The 20,603-nt window shown below is 38.0% G+C and overlaps 1 protein-coding gene across 9 annotated transcripts in view; it reads right to left on the bottom strand.

Annotated features, from left to right (window-relative positions):
• LOC118411202 (phosphofurin acidic cluster sorting protein 2-like) overlaps positions 1–20,603 on the bottom strand; it is a 50,686-nt gene that overhangs the window by 18,408 nt on the left and 11,675 nt on the right. For 5 of the 9 annotated variants that reach the window (XM_035813290.1, XM_035813307.1, XM_035813316.1 and 2 more), the window contains exons 2-12: positions 19,043–19,130; positions 15,511–15,600; positions 12,349–12,474; positions 7,383–7,533; positions 6,536–6,715; positions 5,791–5,894; positions 3,077–3,145; positions 1,604–1,663; positions 893–1,056; positions 607–661; positions 11–64 (exon numbers count right to left, since the gene is read on the bottom strand). In XM_035813290.1, the coding sequence (XP_035669183.1) occupies positions 11–64; positions 607–661; positions 893–1,056; positions 1,604–1,663; positions 3,077–3,145; positions 5,791–5,894; positions 6,536–6,715; positions 7,383–7,533; positions 12,349–12,474; positions 15,511–15,600; positions 19,043–19,130 (1,141 nt within the window). The remainder of the gene's footprint in view (positions 1–10; positions 65–606; positions 662–892; positions 1,057–1,603; positions 1,664–3,076; positions 3,146–5,790; positions 5,895–6,535; positions 6,716–7,382; positions 7,534–12,348; positions 12,475–15,510; positions 15,601–19,042; positions 19,131–20,603) is intronic. The other 4 variants (XM_035813347.1, XM_035813365.1, XM_035813298.1 and 1 more) reach the window with 3 other exon arrangements.

Here is a 20,603-nt window from a genome sequence, read left to right as displayed (position 1 = left end):
GTGTCTGTACCTGTAGGCCTTCTGTCTCAGGTCTCAGACCAACATCATCACTTATGTCCATCACCTGTAGTAGAGGACCCATCAGCCATGGTTAGTAAAATGCACCATCAATGCTGCCTCATACCTTCATGTACATTGTACATGAGCAGTGTTTACTCCATTTTCATCTCGCCAAGGTTGGTCAGGAATAGTGCATATATCAAAGAATAAACAGTGACAAGCACAATACATAGTAGAGCATCCCAGCTACAGTTATTTATTAAATTTCTAGGTTAGGGGTACCATGCTTGTTACATACATGTATGTAATATACAACTTGTTATACCAAAGTTAGTTACAGCACTATAACTGTGACATACATTTGTATTTATACGTGAGTCATGTCTTCATTGTTATCACAACTGTGCCAAGTGAATCTTACAAACGAACAAGTCAATCATTTTATGCACAGATGCTTTAAATATCATGTTTTTGAACTGATGTGGCATTAGAGACTCCAAACACACCCACAGCTTACTAGCTAAGGTATTTGCTATGAAATCTATGTCCTGTCGACAATCAATCTTGCAATCTGGAAACTGAGTGATAGCAACTGTCTGTGCTCACCTGAGTCTGGGGAATTTCTTGTGAAATGGTGTGCACACCTTGTGAGAAGAAAGGTCTGAAAAATGGAATTGAACAATAAATGAAAATATTGCTCTACATACATTGCAAGTACATGTGAGTAAGCTTAGAAATGGTGCAGAAACTGTAGTCACTATGGAGTATGTCATAAAGAAAGTCATATTGTCTAATAAAGATCATACTTTGAAATCATATAAGAACAAAAATCAAAACAATCTGTAAAGCTTACAGGTCTGGATTTTAAGACTTGAATCTGTGCCCTACCAACCTGAGGCTAGGTTTGGGTGTTGAGATGATGGATGTGTTGTCGTCTATCTCCTGCCCGCTGTCGCTCAGGTCCAGGTCATCGATGTTATACAGGTCCAGCTCCTCATCAATGTCACGGGCGTGGCCCTCCTGTTCTGCATACTGGTCTGCTTCTGAGTCCAACACCTGCGCAGGTAACAGATTTCCAATAAAGACTGTTGCTGTGAGCACTTTGGCTTGAGGAACATCCTTTTTAATGGAACGTAAAGCCTGAGGTACTCACCTTAAGGATGTTAAAGAACCCACCATGCTTATTAATAAGAATATGGGTCCTTCCCAGAGCGCATCAACATTGTCCATCTGGTCTTACTGATAGAAAACTGGACAGGTGTCTATTTACCAATTGAGATAGTTTACCAAGTATGCAATGACTTTTGTAAACAAACACAATAACATAGAAGAAAAGAAAAACATTAAATCAGACCTTACACATTTTTACAGACTAAAACAAAATCAAAGTTCCCATGTTAAAGATGTCAACTGACAGTTTGACATTGGATAAGTTTTCCTGGTGATGTTCAAACTGCGAACAAGTCCAAGTTGGAGATGCATAGGACAGATCTTAAAAGTGCAATATAAAAAAATGGAAGCTGAATAACTATTGTTTTTGTACAAAACATAAAAGATGATGGCAGTACAGACACAGCTAGATGGTAAATCTACATGTACATACCTCATCTGGAACCTTGAACTTCTTCAGCAGAGCAATGAACTTCTGCTTGAAGTTTCTTTGCTACAGCAAGACAATGTAAAATATGCAGTTTTTAATACTCACAATTCACGAATACTTGATAATCGAATAAAAGTTAGACATGAATTGCATGTAAAATAATTATCTATAGTGATTGTTAACAAATAATAAGGGAACTTCGTAAGAAATTTCCCATGACCCATGTCTGGCTATAAACACATGCATAGATTGGAACACACACTAATCTATTTTTTCATTTTTTTCAACTGTGACTGCCAAACAGGTGTGACAAGGTGAATGTCATCTGCATACTGTATACGTGGGCTTTTAATCAGAGGATGCATTATGTGGATTACTAAGCATCTTTTCCATCCACTGTGAACAGAAAACTTTGATATACCAATTCTTTTTGTTAAAAGTCTAATAACTGTGCTAAGTTTGGCTTCTCCAAGTTCTTGGGAAACCGAATTTTTGTTTCCACATGAAGAAAAATTGTCTGCATTTCTTTTGCAGCTGTATTACATCAGCAGGGATGGCAGAAATGTAGAGATAAAAAGCTGTCCAACAGTGTGTTCAACCTAACTGCCTCACATGCTGCAGAAATCATATTACTTCTAGCTTGTCGTTCCTCAAACACCCATACTGTGCATATGGCAGAAAAGAGCCAATTAATATCCAGACTATAATCAGATCTGACAGTTTAGCTTCCATGGGTAGTCATCACAGATTATGCACATTTCCCTCGGGGCTCCCCTATTCAAACGCATGCAGCGAGTTGAAAAGCCAGATCTTGATAGGACCATTAAAGAAAAGGCTTAAAGTATCAAGTCGAGATGCTAGGGGACCTGGGGTGGGTGTTGTTGTAGAAACTGAATGTCAGAGAGGTTGGTAGCAGATCAATGGAACTTAAATAAGTAAACAATTACATCAGTGGAGCCTTGCAGTTTTATGTGATTTGAAACCCATCTGATATTATAAAAATAATAATATCATATATTTTCTCTAGTATGCATCCCAATTAAAATACTGTACTCCAATGTGAGTGAGTGAGTGAGTGAGTGAGTGAGTGAGTGAGTGAGTGAGTGAGTGAGTGAGTGAGTGAGTGAGCGAGCGAGTTAGTGTAAGCGCTGATAGTAGTTTTGCATCCTTCCTAGAACTGCAGCCCCACCTTGTTCTACATTTGTATTTCCCATTCATCCATGCACTCACCTAATATTATTATTAATGCAAAAGATGTATTGTAAATGTATTGGTTAAATGTTTCTGACACAAAGAATGTACATTTTGCATGTTTTTTCTTCTTCTTTTAACATAACAACTGAAGATAAACTGACATTCTGTACAATCTACATGTATAGCATATAAATATAGCCTAATATGGACAGGCTTTTGTCTTCTGTCTTTTCATTGGTAAAACATTAAAAATCTTGAATCAGACAAACTTCCAGCACTTACCCTACTCAGCGTAGGCCGCACTTTTCTGCGACCAGATTTTTTGCCTCGGATATCTTCGTCAAGGAGGTCCTAATATAAGCAAAAGCATTTTAAATGTGAACCACATATGACAATTAGTGAATTTCAAACACATTATATACATCTAAAACAACAGTGTAGATGTCGTTCATTATACACTAGCCTATACTAGGTTACTTAACTACCTATATAACTAGCAATAAACACAATGTAGTTTGTCTGCAGTATCCCACCACCAAGATGTTCTAACCATACCCCTTTTCTAGACCACTTCTTTTTCAGTGCCAAAAGACGGTCCATTCAGTTAGCATACATGTATGTACTATGATGTTCTACAAAAATAATGTGTTCTTTAGTGTTCTTATCATCCTAGCTACAGACCACTTCACACAAGCCATTGGTCCAACAGCCAGGCTTTGAAATGATAAAGAAAAGGTTGCTAGGGACCTTACTTTTTAAGCCCCCCCCTTGAAATGCCATGGACACAAAGCTGATGTATACTGTGAATCTTTAAATATTGCAGGTGGTTTAATTTCACCTTTACAAATTTCATAGTGACTTCTCTACCATTGATTAAATCATGAGACAAACAGGAACTTACAACACAGCAAGCACTTCCCTTCCCTCCTGCTAGCAACCTTAAATCTACAGTATGTTACAAGGTAACAAAGAGGTTGGATGCTCTATGCATTTTGGGGAGTAAATTTCTTTATGCCCATATTACATGTTTTATCTAAACTTTGATACACAACTTTACTGCAGTACTGATGTAGTAAATGTATACAAATGGCCCTTTTTCATCCCTTGTATCCAAATACTATTCAGGAAACAATAAGCAAGAATGGGTTTGCAAAATCAAAAAAGTTGTGTCTACCGTGCATGAAGCAATAACCATTTATTCCAGTTATTTATAAAATGCTTTAAGTTTTCAGTGAATACTTTTATAATACTAGACTATAAGCTTGCAAGATTGTCACAATTGCCTAATATGTAAGCATAAAGCTTTCTCCCATGTCATATTTGCCAGTAGTGCTTGATGTATAAAACTAGCCATTGCCCATCGTAGGCCCCCAGCGTAAGTCGTCTGAGATTGCTACCATCAAGCATTCTGCGTACATCCGTGCATACTTAAGCCTCCCAAGCCATGGGCACACAGATGATGTTCTGTCTACTCTATGTATGTAATCTGTAAGTCAAAGCACTTGACACTGCATCTGCTGTGGGTAAGACCAGGTTGATTTGAGAATATGGATGACATCCGCACGCGCATCAAAATTCGATCGTTTCCAAAAATAAAATAAAAAAAGTTTTCAACCATGCTTTAAATCATACAAAGCAGCTGCAAAAGGAGCAAATATATGCAAATATAAATATATTGGAAAACATATACAGTACTAATGTCAGCATTAATTCCAAGGTCAAAGAAGATGATGTTAAAACAAAAACTAAAGAATCTATAATTGATAGGTATTCAATATTCTACAATTTGGTCATTTGTCCAACCTTCCAGAGCACTTAGATTTCATACTGAATGTAACTTTTGGGGAGCCAAACAATTTTTTTTTATTCTCATGCTCGCATCTCTTTTGGGGTTCCAAGAGGGTGTCATCCATATAATCAAATCAACGTCGCCTAACATGCTAAAAAAGAATGTTAATTCTCTTGTCCAACTTTACACCTGGTCCCCTTGCTACCAAATTCAAGTCTGAGATTCTAGTCTCCTTAGATTTGCGTTCCATATTAAATGGCTGTCGTGACATTGCCTTCACGTAAAACCTTTTATAGCCTAGTTAACTTGCAAGGTCAATTTCAAGGGCTGTAGATTGTCCCTTCTGATTTCATGCATAGTTTACTGGAGTCCATAATCATATTGAAAATGCTCTTAGGCGAAATGTACATGTAAGTTCAAGTACATGTACAAGAGTTAGTGTGGATTTGGCTTTGCTGAGACTCCTGTTTTAATGCCAAATAAAAAACGACGCATGGTGTAAAAACCGTCATCTATCATAAATCCTGCGGGATTGCAGATGCAAGCCTGTCCCTCAAGGGATTCTGTGAAGTATTTTCCCATTACCCTATGGCACAGTCTCTTTGTGTGAAACAAGACCCTCACAAACCCACAGTTTGATACCGGCTGAGAATGGTTATCTGAGAAGGTGTTATTTCTAAGGGGATGTTCCCTCAATACTGTGCCACCCATGCCTATGTATGGCAGGGTTGAACCTCATGGGCCACTTTCCACAAAGATGATAATCTTTTAATGGCATTTTGGGACAGGGAGACGGAAGATCCTTCTCCTTAGCATGCAGTATGGAAGAGGTTATCTCGTCATGCATTATGGACTGCAAATTAGTTTTGTGACTTGGTAATAGAGTTTGGTAACTCGTAGGCTGAAAGACAACTGAACATTATAGTTAATCCTGTATAGTTTAGTTTAAATTAAAATCTATCCCCAATTAATGAAATCAAATTAAGTAAAAGCTTTCCAGTAAATCTGCACTTTGAGATGGCAAAGTGCTCTATGATTTAGAATTTCATTACATATGTGTGTTGCAGGACCTGGTGCATTCTAACTGTTACAGGTATCCAACTTAAAAAAAAAGTTAAAGGATATGTCAAAGATAACTATCCTAAAGAACATGGTTAAGATAGCCAAGTTAAAGAGCATGTCAAAATTATCCAGGACATCTTCTCACCTGAGCTCCTCCGATGTTCCCCTCGCTGTCGCTCCCCTCTTGGTCCGAGGAGAAGAACTCGTCATCTTCATCGCTCTCGTTGTCCTCGCCAGGTGATCTGTCTGCTGCGAGATCGTGAGAGACACATGACAGACCAAAGTAGGAGGTCAGAGGGCAGCATGGGAGCACAGGGTGCAAAGGTGAAAGGGATAAGGTCAAGGGTAAGAGAAGGTGCACAGGGTAAACAAGACATAAATAACAAAAATGTATGATGAAACAACATTTTGTACAAGCACAAAAGATGGCACATGCATGGAAAAGGATAAACGTACAAAAACAGGAAGCAAAAAGCAGTAAACAACAAGACAAGAGCATAGACAAGCAAAGCAAGTCACAAACATGGGGAAAATTTGGAGATAACAGGCAACATATAAACAGCACAAGTGAAGTGAGATACAAGTTACCATTGTAGAATAATTCAAAGGAGACATGTGATGTGTGATGTCAGAAATGTTGCAGAGAAGTTAATAAGGTAGATAAGTTCAGATGAGATGTGAAAGGAACAAAAAAACACCCAAACAAAGTCATAACAATTCCCCAAACAAGACAACATACAAAGAGGAAAAAAATCACGGAAACAAGGTTGATAGAGGGTAAAAGGAAGAAAAAAAAAAGAAGAAGAAAACATTGTTAGTAAATCTGGTATATATATATATATACTATATAATGAATATGTCTGCTACTCTGGGATTTGGTTGTGACCAACCTAGCGTAAACGCTGAATCCCTGTCGGGTTCACCATTGTCCCCGTCCGATATCGGGTCATTGGTGGGTCCGTTCTCCCAGAAGTTATTGACGTCGGGAGTGGCCAGGTCTCCCCCCGACTTCCGCAACATGTAGTGCTGGTACAAGTCGGAGGGGGTGAGGAGGCTGAAGCGGCGCTCACCTAGACAACGGACCACTCTGGGTCATGAGTACGATATCCGCTTTCTCTGATACTCGGCAGGCAAACATAGCAGACTAAGATGATTCTCTTTTTGAAAACATGCCACGAGTAATTTTTCTAGAAGTATCATTTATATGTTAGTTTAAATGCTAGAACAAACATGTTTTAACGTACATAAAGAGTAGATGATTGACAGATGAAGATTAAGTCTGAAGATTAAGATGCAGCTATAGTTCATTCTTTGTTTACATCAGTGTCCGTGGGCAAGTAGAATGACGGAATCAAAACTTTCTCAGATCTGTATCAATTCCGTTTTATCTTGTTAGCCTTTTTTCCTAACCCCAAGATACAAAATGTTCATGTTCAATGTACATTTGTAGCTGCTGACGATGTAACTTTGCATGGCAACTTTGCATAGAAAGTAAGATTGCTGAGGCCCCCTCCCCACACCTCAACATGTTCCAGAGAGAGATATATAAGATAAAGAGTTCAATTCTGGTTCACACAAACATCAGCATGTAAGACTGTGCTAAGTTAAACTATCGTCAATATGCAGTATAATAAGTACATTTGTATGAACATTGCAGAGTTACAGTATTATAGAGAAGTTAACAGAGAAACTGAAAAGGTTTGGGAGCTGTGTGACGAACCAACAAAACACATTTACCGGTTGACTCCGCTTTTCTCCTCCCGCCCGTCGCTCCTTCCTCGTGATCGACCGGCTGACTGGACATGCCCACGATCCTGACCGCAGCGACATGTGACTTGCTCTCTTTGCTGTACATGTTCAAGTCACTGTCCATCGGTCTCTGGAGCACCTGGGAAACACACAATTTGTATTTTTTCATGAGAGGAGATTTATTGACAAAGTAAATACAAAACAAACTTTTTTCTCAACCTTGTAAGAGTCTGGTAGCCTGGGTACCATCCGGAAAGTAGTTGTTCTGGTGTTCATTACATACTATATACAGTGGCTTCTAGCTCTGACATTCATTATACACAATATACAGTCGCTTCTCTGCTGTTCCGTCTGGGAACCCTGCCCATCTTGACGTCTGGAATCATCCAAAATTTGGACAAGGCGAATTATGGAATGGGTTCAAGCGCTCGTTCGAACAGGCGTTCCATCCGCTTGTGGGAGGCCTGTTGTCATCAAACGAAAAAATTGCTATTGAACACATTCCTTACTTCGCTTATTAACTGGCATTAGCATCAAACAGTTTGAATGTGCAGGTCTCTAGACGGATAGTAGAAGCAAACATAGATGTAGGAGCGAACTACTATCCGGATGGTACCCAGGCTAAGAGTCTGGTACATTGTGATACTTGCTAATCTATATAGAGAATGCCACACAGTAAACACACAAATGAATGCAACTCTGAACATCCCATATCCCAACATCCTTCCCAGGGATATAAATCCATCCTTTACGTATATGTATTGGATTCCTAATTGGTTAAACTCTTCACAACAATACAATGCTGTGTTATAGCTGATCTACATGTACATGTATGCAGACTCCCGATATACAGAATTTCAGGCTTTATTGATCATGAACTTATTCCATTTTATGGCATCAAAGGTTAGCAAAATATATATCATTGGAGCATGGACCACAGCTGAATGATTCCAAAGAGGTTCAACAGAGGAGATGTTATACCTGCAATTCTGATGTGATTAATTAACAGTGTTTGAGCTGTAATTTGTCTGCACAGATATCTGGCAAGGTGACACACCAACACTGCACCGTTCACTATACAGCACATCCCTCTGGGACATACTGCAAACATGTTACCAACCACGACCCTGTCTTCACTGGCACATAATCAATGTATCCCCTTTCTTCAACTGCCACTTCTGATGAGTTATACCACCCATTATCACTCCTAGTGCCTGAAACGTTAGCGCTGAAACATGGGCCAACTGACATTGACATTGGACTGTCCTTTCACATTTCCAAAGTACAGATGCAGCTATCTTGTTAAGGCAGCTGTTGGGTTCAACTGTCATCAATGTATTTCTTGAAACCTTTCATGGAACAGATCCAGAAATAAATGTTTTGGCCCAAAGCACTGAGTTCTCTTTGCTATCACTGTTTGAAGTGTATGCAGGGTTGATGTGCACATGTGCCTCAAAATGATGCATATGATAGAGCACTGCTAGTGATGCTTTAATGTCCCTAGAGTACAAAATATTGGCATCTTGGGACAGGATCGTATGGTAACATTCATAAAAATAATAAACAAGTATGTTTCTATCAAAGTGTATTGCAAGTTAAGAAAGATTGAAGTAGATGTTGATGATAATCTAATTATGAGTTCTAATCTATGAACAAGATAACCCAAATTAGCTTATGGGGAAGGTTTTGCTTTTTGCAGTTTTCCTGATAGTTCATTTACTGTACATGATGATTTATAAAACATCAGAAGAAAAAATATATTGCCAGCCCCAAAGTATACCCCATTCAGAGATATATACAGCTCTTGACATGTAATGAATATGTAAAGATTACATTATTCCCAAACCTGAAATTCAACATCCTTTAAGTATAATAAGAGTAAAATCATTCTAGATTACTTAAACCCATAGAAAAAATACCATCTCTCTCCTGTAATTTTGGGTATTGTAACAACAATTCACTTCCAAATTTCCTTGTGTTAGTCCAAGTCTGCTGACTGTAAGTGGTGGAAAGTGTCCCAGACAATGATCACTCCTTAATGACATAACAGACCCCAGGGATGGATAGAGATGTTTTATAGCACTTATTACACACTTCTCTGATCACACACATTGGTAGGTAATAGATCGGGACATTACTGCCTGATAACGTTAGGTTATATGATACCCTTGTAAGGCAACTGTCGTTAATCAGCGGAGAGATTCGTAAACGTAGAATGATTTCATGTGATCACATTTCATTTCCTGGCAGACTGGATGGCAAAGCATTTGGATGAACTTGCAGCTACAAGCCTTTCATAAGCCTTTAAAAACAACATGAGCATCAAAAACTCTTTTATTTTCTAAAGGCAAACGCTATTCTTTATAGGATAAACTCACTACATGATTATCACTTTGGATGCGCAATATGAATTCTGCAAGACTTTGTATTGTTTCCATGAGACTAGATCGTGGTTTTACAACGTCATGTCTGATATCTATGTCACCCGTAGCCGCAGAGAATCTAAATTTTTTTTTAGAAGATTTTTCTGAAGTTTACAGAATGTCTCCCATTGTAGCACGTTATGGTTCCTTGATGCCCATTAATTTTCTGTGCACACATACATTGTACATGTTCCGATCCCCTGAGGATGAGGATTTCTTTGAAATTGAAAATAAGAAGCTTCTACAGATCACTGGGATGTCTTAATTAAATTGATATATGATGTTTCTTTACAGGTCTGCTTTCAAGTAATAGATGCTTCAGTAGGCAGCCCACTTATACTGAGGTCTATCCATCATAAACATTGTATGAGCTTGTACATAATGGTCCGGAACATATGTCAAGGGTGAAAAATCAATCAACATCCATTTTGTCTAAGGTTACATTTCCTGAAAGATGGCATGCAAGAATTATGAGCTAAAGGCTATATCATGCTAAATGGCTGTTTCTTTAGATTTTTGTCATATCTTTTCATGAACAACATCTTGATATCTTCCCATAGCTAATATATCAAGCTTATAATAGCTGTATGAAATATCAATAACTAGGTCGAGTTTTTCCAAAAACATTTGAGAAAACATACATTCAGTTATAGTGCATATGTCTTCTTTTAGATTACTTATTACTTGAAGTTCTAAAAAAAAGTGATTCTTAAATAAGGGATTTTCAGGGGGTGGCAACCATATGTGGTTGTAGCAGCATGTCATTACAGTGACTCTAACTTCAAATTTGACTATATTCATAATAGGTACCTATACTAGTACATTGTGCACTAAAAGTCAAGGCACATCATTCACAATTGCTTCATCTGTACTCAGTGAAGCAGTATTGATTGCATTGAACAAAATCCAAGAATGCGAAATCATAAGACCATGGGGGGGGGGGGGTGTTTAAAATCCATAGCATTACAGACATTCCCAACTCTTTCCCTCAGTAACTGAAGAGACCCAAGGTTGCAATCTGCAAGGATTAGGCCTGCCATTTCATCTTCAAATTAGATACTAGCTGAGTCTCTTCTGAGAAGCGGAGGGAATAAGGGCTAGCCTACAGATTATAGCTTACACACAGCGGAATGCACCTTGTTCTGTTCAGCACCAAGGACATAGTAAGGACATTCATGATGCATCTATCTTTGCAAAGTCTCCTGCTGCAACATAATGCTGACACAAATGCTGAGTGACTTACACATTCATACAAGGTCACAGAATTTTTAACCTTCCTGTATCATTCTCTACCAGTAAGATTATGTAGAGTCATTCAGAGAAAATCCCAAGATCTCCCTCATACAGGGAGTCTAAAAGTAACATGAAGAACTTGAATGTGTGTGAATGATAAGACATTTTCATTGGGGAGGGTGCCTCTAGGCAAATCATGTTAAGGGTTGTTTCATACTGATAGTTAAGAATGACATTTAGCTAATATTGTCACATTTTTCACTCCTGTACAGTTTTAATCTGAAGTTGAAAACAAGCTGCATGGAATAACACCATAATCTGTTAAGCGTGAAAGCTTCTGCCCTTCAGATTGGCTTATCACGATATCTTTCCAAAAGCAAAAGATGATTTTGACAATACCAGACATTCTCACAAAGACCATAGCGGAGAAACTGAAACTTGAGAATCAGAATTACAGAATCTTAGAGTCACAATGAAACAAAAACTTTCTAAAAGAAGATTCAGTGTTAATGAATCAGATGTGAAGGATCATGAAGACAAATTTTACATATTAACATCAACTTTCACAACACTGCCAAAATATTACAAAAATGTTGTTATTGAGGCCTTCACAAAAATATCTTAAATGCCTGGATATCTGAAGCATGCATACCTAAGATTATTGATGCTGTATCTTGCTTTAAAGTAGATTTTTTTTAAATTTGTTGTTTTTGTAATGTTGAAGTCTTAGAGTGCCTATCTGATATCATGTTTGTCTCAAAGATAATGGTATAAAAGCTAGCTCTTGTGTGATGCGGTGACTCTCAGTGCCCTGGCAAAAATCAATTAAATCTGCAGAGTAGAACATATCCACCCAGACCTCCCTCGAGGAGGCAATTTTTCCAATAAACATTTCCCTGCAGGAGGGGGAGTGTAAGTGGGGTCACACTTCTGTACAAGGACATACAATCTCCTTTTTCATACTCTACTGAGCCTGGTATGATATTGCTGTGCCATCTCATGTGACCTTCAATTAATGTGACCTTCACTTAAAAGAAATACCAAAATTAGAAAAATTCCTGCTTTCTGCGTCTCCAGAATGTCAACTTCAAAATTTGCACATCAGTTAAGTTGTCACAAGCATACTGTCAAACTGCCGATCAGAACAATGGCTAGTGTGTGTGTGTGTGTGTGTGTGTGAATCATTGTGTAGGTGTGTGCATTTCTGTGAATATGTGTGTGCATTTTGTAATCAGTTCATCCCCAACCACTCGCCATGATGGCATTGAAATTCCCAGGTAAGAAAAGATTAGTCTGACCTGTGCCATGTTGACCAGCCCCACAGCCAGAGTCTTGAAGCCCAGAACCGGCCTGTTCTTGTACCGTTTTCTTCTCTGCAGCATGATCTGGAGCTTGTTACTGTCTCTCTTTAGGAAGTGGGGGTACTGAAATAAAAAGAGTCCGATTTATGCATCATTGAACTGATAGGAAAACCAAAAGGAAATATCTTTTTCCTTTTTCTTCCAACAGACTCACATTCTTCTGGTCAAAATGGTTTATTGGTCTTAGAAACTTAAGCTAGGAAAGAATTAAGATGGCATGGTTAAGGTATTCTACTAGTTTAAGTTTGCATCTTAAATTTGCTGATGAAACAATGGCGGTTTGTCAATGGAAGATATGTTTGCAGTGTGATGAGACATTCAAATACATAGGCTATGTGTACAAAGTTTTATGTGCAAATATTTGCAAACATTTCAAAATTTGTGGTACGTCACAAAGTGTTTTCTTCTCTAAACAAAATTTAATGTACTGCATATGTACATACATCAATAATACATGGTACTGACATGGAAGCACATGTCACCAGGCACTGGTGCTCATGTCATACACAAGTACCTTCATTCAGTGCAGAAACCCTGCATTATACTAAATACATTCAAAAATATCATTAGACAATATACCAACATTCTGCAGTCTTGTGACTTGAGACTTTTTCATTTCTAATTTAACTTATACACCAACTTCCCCAATCCATCTTTTGATACTCATAATACAAAATCTAGATTTCAACTGTCGCCTGGCAATCCATTTTGTGGCTTTCATGGAGACCTCTCCACCACACAAACATTAGTTCCATTATATTGTACTAGACTACATGAAAGTAACGGAATTGTTTCCACAGTCTTCCCATGTAAACCACCAAGGCACTTTCCCTTCCCATCTCAATATACATCTTCTGAAAAATAAATGAATCTACAGTAAATGTTCTACGATATGTTCCTGAATTTTTATATGAAAATAAATACCAATGATTATCTGAGACAGAGGACTGTTTTCTGTACAGGAAATAGCAGCAATTTGACATAGCTAGGAGACAACTTGTCTAGTACATGAATATAATCTCATGCAATTTCCTCATTGACAATGTCAGACATCGATAGCTCTAACTACAGAGGTAGCCAAGGATCTTGATATGACTGTACTATTTGTAGGCAAGAGCTCTCCATTATGTTTCAGGAAATTGCTTCTTGTACTTTCCCGGTGCCTCAAGTTATCTCCAAACCTTTAAACGGGAAATTCAGTAATTGACAACAAGTACACGTACATGTTGGCAAGATGCTTCTACTAATTTATGCACAACTTGGTCTGGCAGTGAGGCTACACCAATCTATTTTCTTCAGACATGTTCAGGTCAAAATCAATCAAGAGGCCAAAACTAAAACAAAGAGACATTGGTTGGTATTATAGAGTGTGACTGGATTATATATTTCATATCAACCAATACTCTAGCTGTTGTAAGGGTCTTACGTAAATTCATCTGAAGTTATGGCTCAGTGACAAACAACTTGGCATGTTTTTTAAGATGTTGGACTCTTCTACCTCATCAAGCATTATTCAGTTTTATATAACCACTTGCTCTGAGGAAGTACCCTTTCCGTTATCTGAGAGTATGTGTCACCTTCAGTCTCAACTTAAGTAATGAATAAAGCCACTCTAGGGCAGGAGAGTTAAGACACTTGGCCACACTCCAATAGCCTGGCAGTAGGAACATTAACTATAACCATGACAGACTGTCCAATGTTCCTTTGCTATCATAGGACTGCACTCTTGGCTTCATACCAATTCAGCAATCACAAGGGAAACATTAAGTAGAGCTGGTAAGACTTGTCAACACAACTGTCTAAAGGGGGAGGCTGAACAAATACATAACTGCAGGTGAACGACTACAAAAACGTGCCAAAAACCACTTTGATTACATTCACGAGATACTTCCACTTTTTCTTCATTCTAAATGTACACATACGCAAGGTTTAAAATGCTTTCTTTTACATGCCAAATGTTAGTAACTTTCATCATTATAATTTTTTTCCTTCTAGTTCATCCAAAACTGGTGATTCGAAGATGTTCCTGATAGTGATTATCATAGTACCATGGCTCTAAATAGGATGCTTCCTCATGAAGAATTCAGGGCAGTTTTGGGCCACTATCCAGGTTGTATATCACTGCAGTGACACAGGCTGGTTTTATCATGGTCCTGTGTAGGTAGACATTAGAAGTACATGCACAGCTCCATTTTACCTGCAGGTGGTATTTCTAGCCCTGCAATACCACGACATTGTAAAAAATGTAAATTTACCAAGTAAAGTGTAAAAAGTGACAAACATAATACACATCCCACATCCCCACTCTATATTCTATAAATATTCCACCTTCGTCAGCAAAACACTTGCGGTGCTCCAAAGGCATTATCCTGCCAGGGATTATCCTGCGTACGACTCGTGCAAAAGGTTATCCGGATTTATGTCACGTGTCTTGTGATAGAGTGTACTGCTACGGTTGCCATGCATGTAATCTGCAATTCACACGCATAGTTTTGTATAAAGCACCTTCGGGGAAAACTTCATGTTCCACATCCATTGAGGGAAGGCACATTACATCTTATCAGCAAGTCACACGTTTCTTCCCTGCCAAGGCACCTTTGAAAATGGCGAATTAGGTTTAGCTCCCAAGGGCATGCAGCAAATACTTAACTCTTTTGAGGATGCATTTCTTTGGCAAGTCAGTCACCTTATGCAAATTGGCCATAAAAGTTTGCAAGTGAAACTTTGACTGCTAAATCTTCTAGGTAGTTGATCGCCGTTACAGACCTGTCTACCTTAACACAATGAATTTCAATAAACAAATCTTCAGCTAAAATTTCATCCATCCTTGATGTTGTGTGCTTCATAGCATGAATGTACTATAAAGAGCATTCAAAAACTTTGCAGCCAGATGTTTTGATCACTCCTTGTACATGTACGTAAGGAGCAAGTGTCTGATTTTCAGAACAACAGTTACTCTTTCTACTCATTGCTATTGAAAAACCAAGAATACACCTTATACATTCATAACTATGTATACATACCTAATGAACCCCCAGGGTATATCTTCAGCAGTCTGGTGCTTTGTTACCAAATATTTCTTAAATACTCAGTACTTACCTGTAGTGAGAAGGACAGCTCCAATGTTGTGTCTAACGTTCCACTCTGGGGGATGAAGATTTCATTGGACCGCAGGACTCGTTTGGAGCTCTAGTCAAACAAAACATGCAGGAAATAGTTAAGTACAGCAGAAACTGTCAATCCTTTTCATGGGATTCTCATCAACATTACTTCTCAGTTCAAGTACTTTTGTATCTTTTTAAATCTTTTAGTCTAGACACATGCTGACACTGGCACTCATTATATCTTCATTAAGTTAATGTACACAATGTATCTTTACAATCACTACAAAGTGCTCAGTATGGCAAAAATCGAAGTCTCTGAATCAAAAATATTACCAACTGCCAAAGGAAATATGCCATAATTATACCTTATGCAATAAAGCTGCCGGAGAAAATGTGTTTTCACTTAATTATGATGAAGTTGAAATTTGCGTAATACCCATAAATGGTAATTCCTTCTTGGTTGCACATAATGCATGTCAAACAAGAAATAAACTGTTGTAAAACAAATCATGAATTCTGGAGGGAGGCCTCAGTAAGGCCTCTTTAACAATCAGGATAAATTGCATTATAGTGTATACCTCACCAAGCTTGAAATGCTAATATGTATTTCCAGATGCCACTTTCCAAATGAGATGACCCTGATCTTATATATAACAATGCACATCAAGCATGACACTAGCAGAACTGTTGGAGGCTGAGTAATTGAAAGTGGGTAGGTTCAGGATCAGGTACAGGGGTCATTGAAGCAATAAGGAAAGTGACTCCAACACTGGAAGAGCTTTAACACTTACTCATACTCCAGATGCTCTTTAGAATATCCCAGACTGTGGTGATAAAATGGTATCACAACTTTCTTTGTGTTTTATACAAAAAATCATCATTATTGAATCATAAATATCTTCTTTGTACGTATGTGTTTCCTAGCTGTGGGCCAATTCTTGATTAGACAGAACGTATGTCAATAAATACAGTAAAATAGAATTGTTGACATGTTGTCTGGTGTATGCAACTATAATTGCATATCTAAGGCTATAACTGCATTAGAAATATACATTGAGCATGAACATGTACAAAGTACACTATCCCTTAAATTATGCTTTTCAAAATTAAGCCTTTCAAATTAAGATTTAAAAATGTACCCAAAGGATAACAAATACCAGACCACATGCACTATGCCCGACTAATTATTTTAAAATTGGGCACAGTATTAAAAGGGACGTGAGAAAAACATGTGAATTGTTTCAATTTAATGTGTTTTCGACATAGTGACATGCAATATACATCTAATTTTATAATTATCTAACTACTGTAAATGCAGAAATGTTTGTGGTGGTTTAATGTTCGCGTTTTTCACGGTGGTGGCCACTTCACCGCGAGCTTAAAACCACAATGAAAATTCTTTTTTCCTGCTACCACGAACTAAATCCCCACAAACTTAAATGCAGTTATAGTATAAGTTAGCAAATATGCAGAGCACTGATTTCATTATACCACGCATGTGCATCAGTCTATCATTCTGACATTTACACACCTTTCTTGAAATCTCCAAAGATATCTATTGCATGCCCTTGAATGTCCTTCACAACTGCATTACAGAAAGTGTGTAAATATGTGGTCCAAAGCTGTTTCAGGACAAATAATGTTGGTCAAATTTACAGCTGTGCCCTTCAGCATGTATACAAAATGACCTTCTCTGGGCCATGATAGATTTCTCAGGAACATTGCAGCTTTCACTATGGATCTGTTAAGTACAAGTGCAGGACTCTTCCAGTAAGGACTTTCCTGTGATCTGGATGACTTTTTTCCATATTCAAAACAGTTGTACCATCTAGTAGAAGACAAGATACCTTCTTATCCAAAAAATCATATTTTTAAATATGATGTATATTATTTCGGATATTCATGTACCGGAGATAGTCAACATCAGAGCCAATGTTTTTTCAAACATTTTTGTTCCTGTGCTTAAAGCATCATGCTTGCATGTTTGCTTATTTCTAAATATGATTTTACAAATAATAATATAAAATGTTTTTCTCCTTCAAAATTTATCTGGAAAGACTTGCCATATACGAAAAACCATTTCATAAAAGTTACTTTTTTAATAGTATTATCATTTGAATATCTACCAGAATTATGAATGCTTAAGTTAGGTGTTATATGTACTGTTGTCTTCCTATATCAATAAATGTCATATCTAAATTAATCAAACCAGACATCCATTCTCTAATGTAATAAAGAGTCTTTTTAGTGATAATCCGGTTAGATCAATTATTATGATATACTGTAAATGCAGAAACTTTCGCGGTGGTTAAATGCTAGCGGTTTTCGCGGTGGCCGCTTCATTGCGAACTTAATCTGACGCGAACATTTTCTATGACAGTAAGAGACTACAGTGCATGGTGCTACCACGAAATTAAACCACCGCGAAAAAGTTCTTTTTCCCACTACCATAATTAAATTCCTGCAAACTTAAATACATTTTACAGTAGTCAACTATTCTTGGTTTGCTGCATTCCCACGACAATACAGGGCATATTTTATATACTATATAGACCATGCTGCAGAATATGTGTGGCCACCAACAACCAATATGCAAGCATGCAAGCACAATACATTTGACACAGGAACAAAACTGTATTGAAAACATTGCCTCTGATGTTGACTATCTATATCATCTACATGAATTTTCAAATGTATATCATTTACTGTCCTGGCAATAGTCAAAGAGATCCATTCTTAAGTAAATACACTAAATAGTCTGAAAGGAAAGATTGAACAAAAGTGCCCATGCATGAAACCAAGAAACAATTTTCTTTGATTAACAAACTATTCTAGAAATGAACCTGATTTAAACTTATTTGAAAAAAAGGAGTTGCATACTTGCTCTTTGAATCCATTGACATTTCAAGGCATGAATCTTAGAAAACTCCAAACCCTACTTTACCAACAGCCTAGCTGGAAGTGCTAACGCTTGCTGAGAAAATCCTATCAAACCATAACTAAGTAATGGCTCCCAAGGAAGACCCAATTTGTTGAAGGTAATGAGGTATGAAATAAGGCTATGTGTTAGTGGATAGGGCACCAGCAGGGGGTCCACTCATCATATGGACGTGTGGTACCAAGGGCAGAAGAAGGGCTCTTAAAACAAACCCTGAGATGCATAATGCATACAGCTTAACACGGGTGGTTCATGTACATCTAAATGGGACTACAGATTAACCTTAGAATATTGACCTTGGTACTGAACACCCATCCACTCCTGTAGTGGTCCAAAAAAATAGTGCTAAAGAACATTACTGGGATGGATTATGTGTTCAGTACCAAGGTTAGGACTCAAGGTTGACATTTTGTGCTATATAACATTACAGGGATGGATGTGTGTTCAGTACCATGGTTAGGACTACAGGTTAACATTTTGTGCTATAGAGTATTGCAGGGATGGGTGTATGTTCAGTACCAAGGACAGTGCCTGTAGTACTATAGAACATGGCATCATGAACATACACTAAGGATAGACCTTTCCTTACCTGCATTTTCACAGCTATTAACACTGATGTGAGATCTGTTTCCAGAGGTTTGAGCACCACCAGTCTGGTCAGGGTCAAGCTGCATAACCTGTAAAAACACATGGAACGTCTTAATGTCTGAGGCCAGAACTGCCCCACAGGAAGCCAACTGTTAAAGCTTCTGGATGTGTCTATGGTAGCAGCTAGAATGGAAGCTAAAAGGGCTGGATGCCAGGATACATGACCCACAGCTGTAACTTACAGAGCAGTATCTTTCAACCTGTGCACCAACAAACAACACTGTACAACATACACAATACATATTCCATTCCAAGCAGGTTTTGCTTAATATGGAAAAATGTTGTTGCCTTTGACCACACTGGGGATTATTTAAATACTAGTACTACACCTTTTTTTGTTTTCTACTCTTACACTCGGTCTTTCTGGAAAGCAGTAACAAATTTGTCAAAGCTAGAAGTTAACTGGTAAAACCATGCTTACAGGCAGTTCCATATCCAAAATGTTCCCTTTAAAACACACATGGCTCCACAGTATTATATCCAGGGAGCAGACTATCAAAGGTACTTTTCCTACCCGTTTTGCTGAAAGAATAACTTCCAACGATGAGGTTCCTTTCTTTGAATCCTCCATGGGGGAGCCATGACATAGCTACTGAGCATAACACATGGTTTTATCTCTCTACTGACTTCTTCTGATCGTGAAAGTCCTTTCGCAGCCAGGCCGTGTGCTAACGCTGCCATTAAACATCCGCTCGCTCATTCATTTCAGGCCAAATGCACTGAAATGGCTTCAAAGTGTTTCCCAACATTGCGGCAAGGCATCACATGATGCCTGATCAACGTGTTGCTACACTTTCAAGCATTAACAGATAAAGTGGTTTCACCTACCAATAAGTCCTTTTACAAGTCAGCAAACATTAAGAAATCCTTGAGTATTCTTCTTTTTGCATAGTCATAAATTTGCAGTTCACTTTTGCTATTCATACATGGTAAAGATTGACATTTTAGGGCTGCAAAAAACAGGACTAAAATGCTAACACATTTACCTAAGTATATACCGCAAATGCACACTCCAATGTGTTGTTGACGAAGATCTAACTAAGTATGGAAAATTTGAACATTTTATTGTATTCTTCTCGTACTTGATAGCATTTTTCCATGTAAATAAGATGACGTTGTGTTCTGACGGTCACATGTAAATAAGCACAAACGGCTCTATAGAACCAAGAAAATACAATGTACGACATCTTCAAATGACACTACCCATTTGCAATATCATCCGGCAAAACCAGATTGTATCAATGCCACCGGCACCGTTCTTGTAAACATGTTATCCAGCCATTATCTTGTCATTTTTAGGTAAACCACTAACGATAATCTGATTGTCCCTTGTACATGTGCCATTAACCTATTTTCCACAGCAAGAATGGATACTGCTCTGTTCCCCATAGCTGGAAACTATAAAAGAGGAAGTGTAAAGCACCAGAGTTGACCTCTCGGTGCCCACGGTCAGGTTCTTTGATCTATACATCAAACAGCTCTCTCTGTGAGGTGTGGATAAA

The sequence above is a fragment of the Branchiostoma floridae genome, chromosome 1, assembly GCF_000003815.2.
Source record: "Branchiostoma floridae strain S238N-H82 chromosome 1, Bfl_VNyyK, whole genome shotgun sequence".
Lineage (NCBI taxonomy): Eukaryota > Metazoa > Chordata > Leptocardii > Amphioxiformes > Branchiostomatidae > Branchiostoma > Branchiostoma floridae.
The sequence above is the reverse complement of the archived record's forward strand: the minus strand, read 5'-3'. Positions and strand labels throughout refer to the sequence as shown.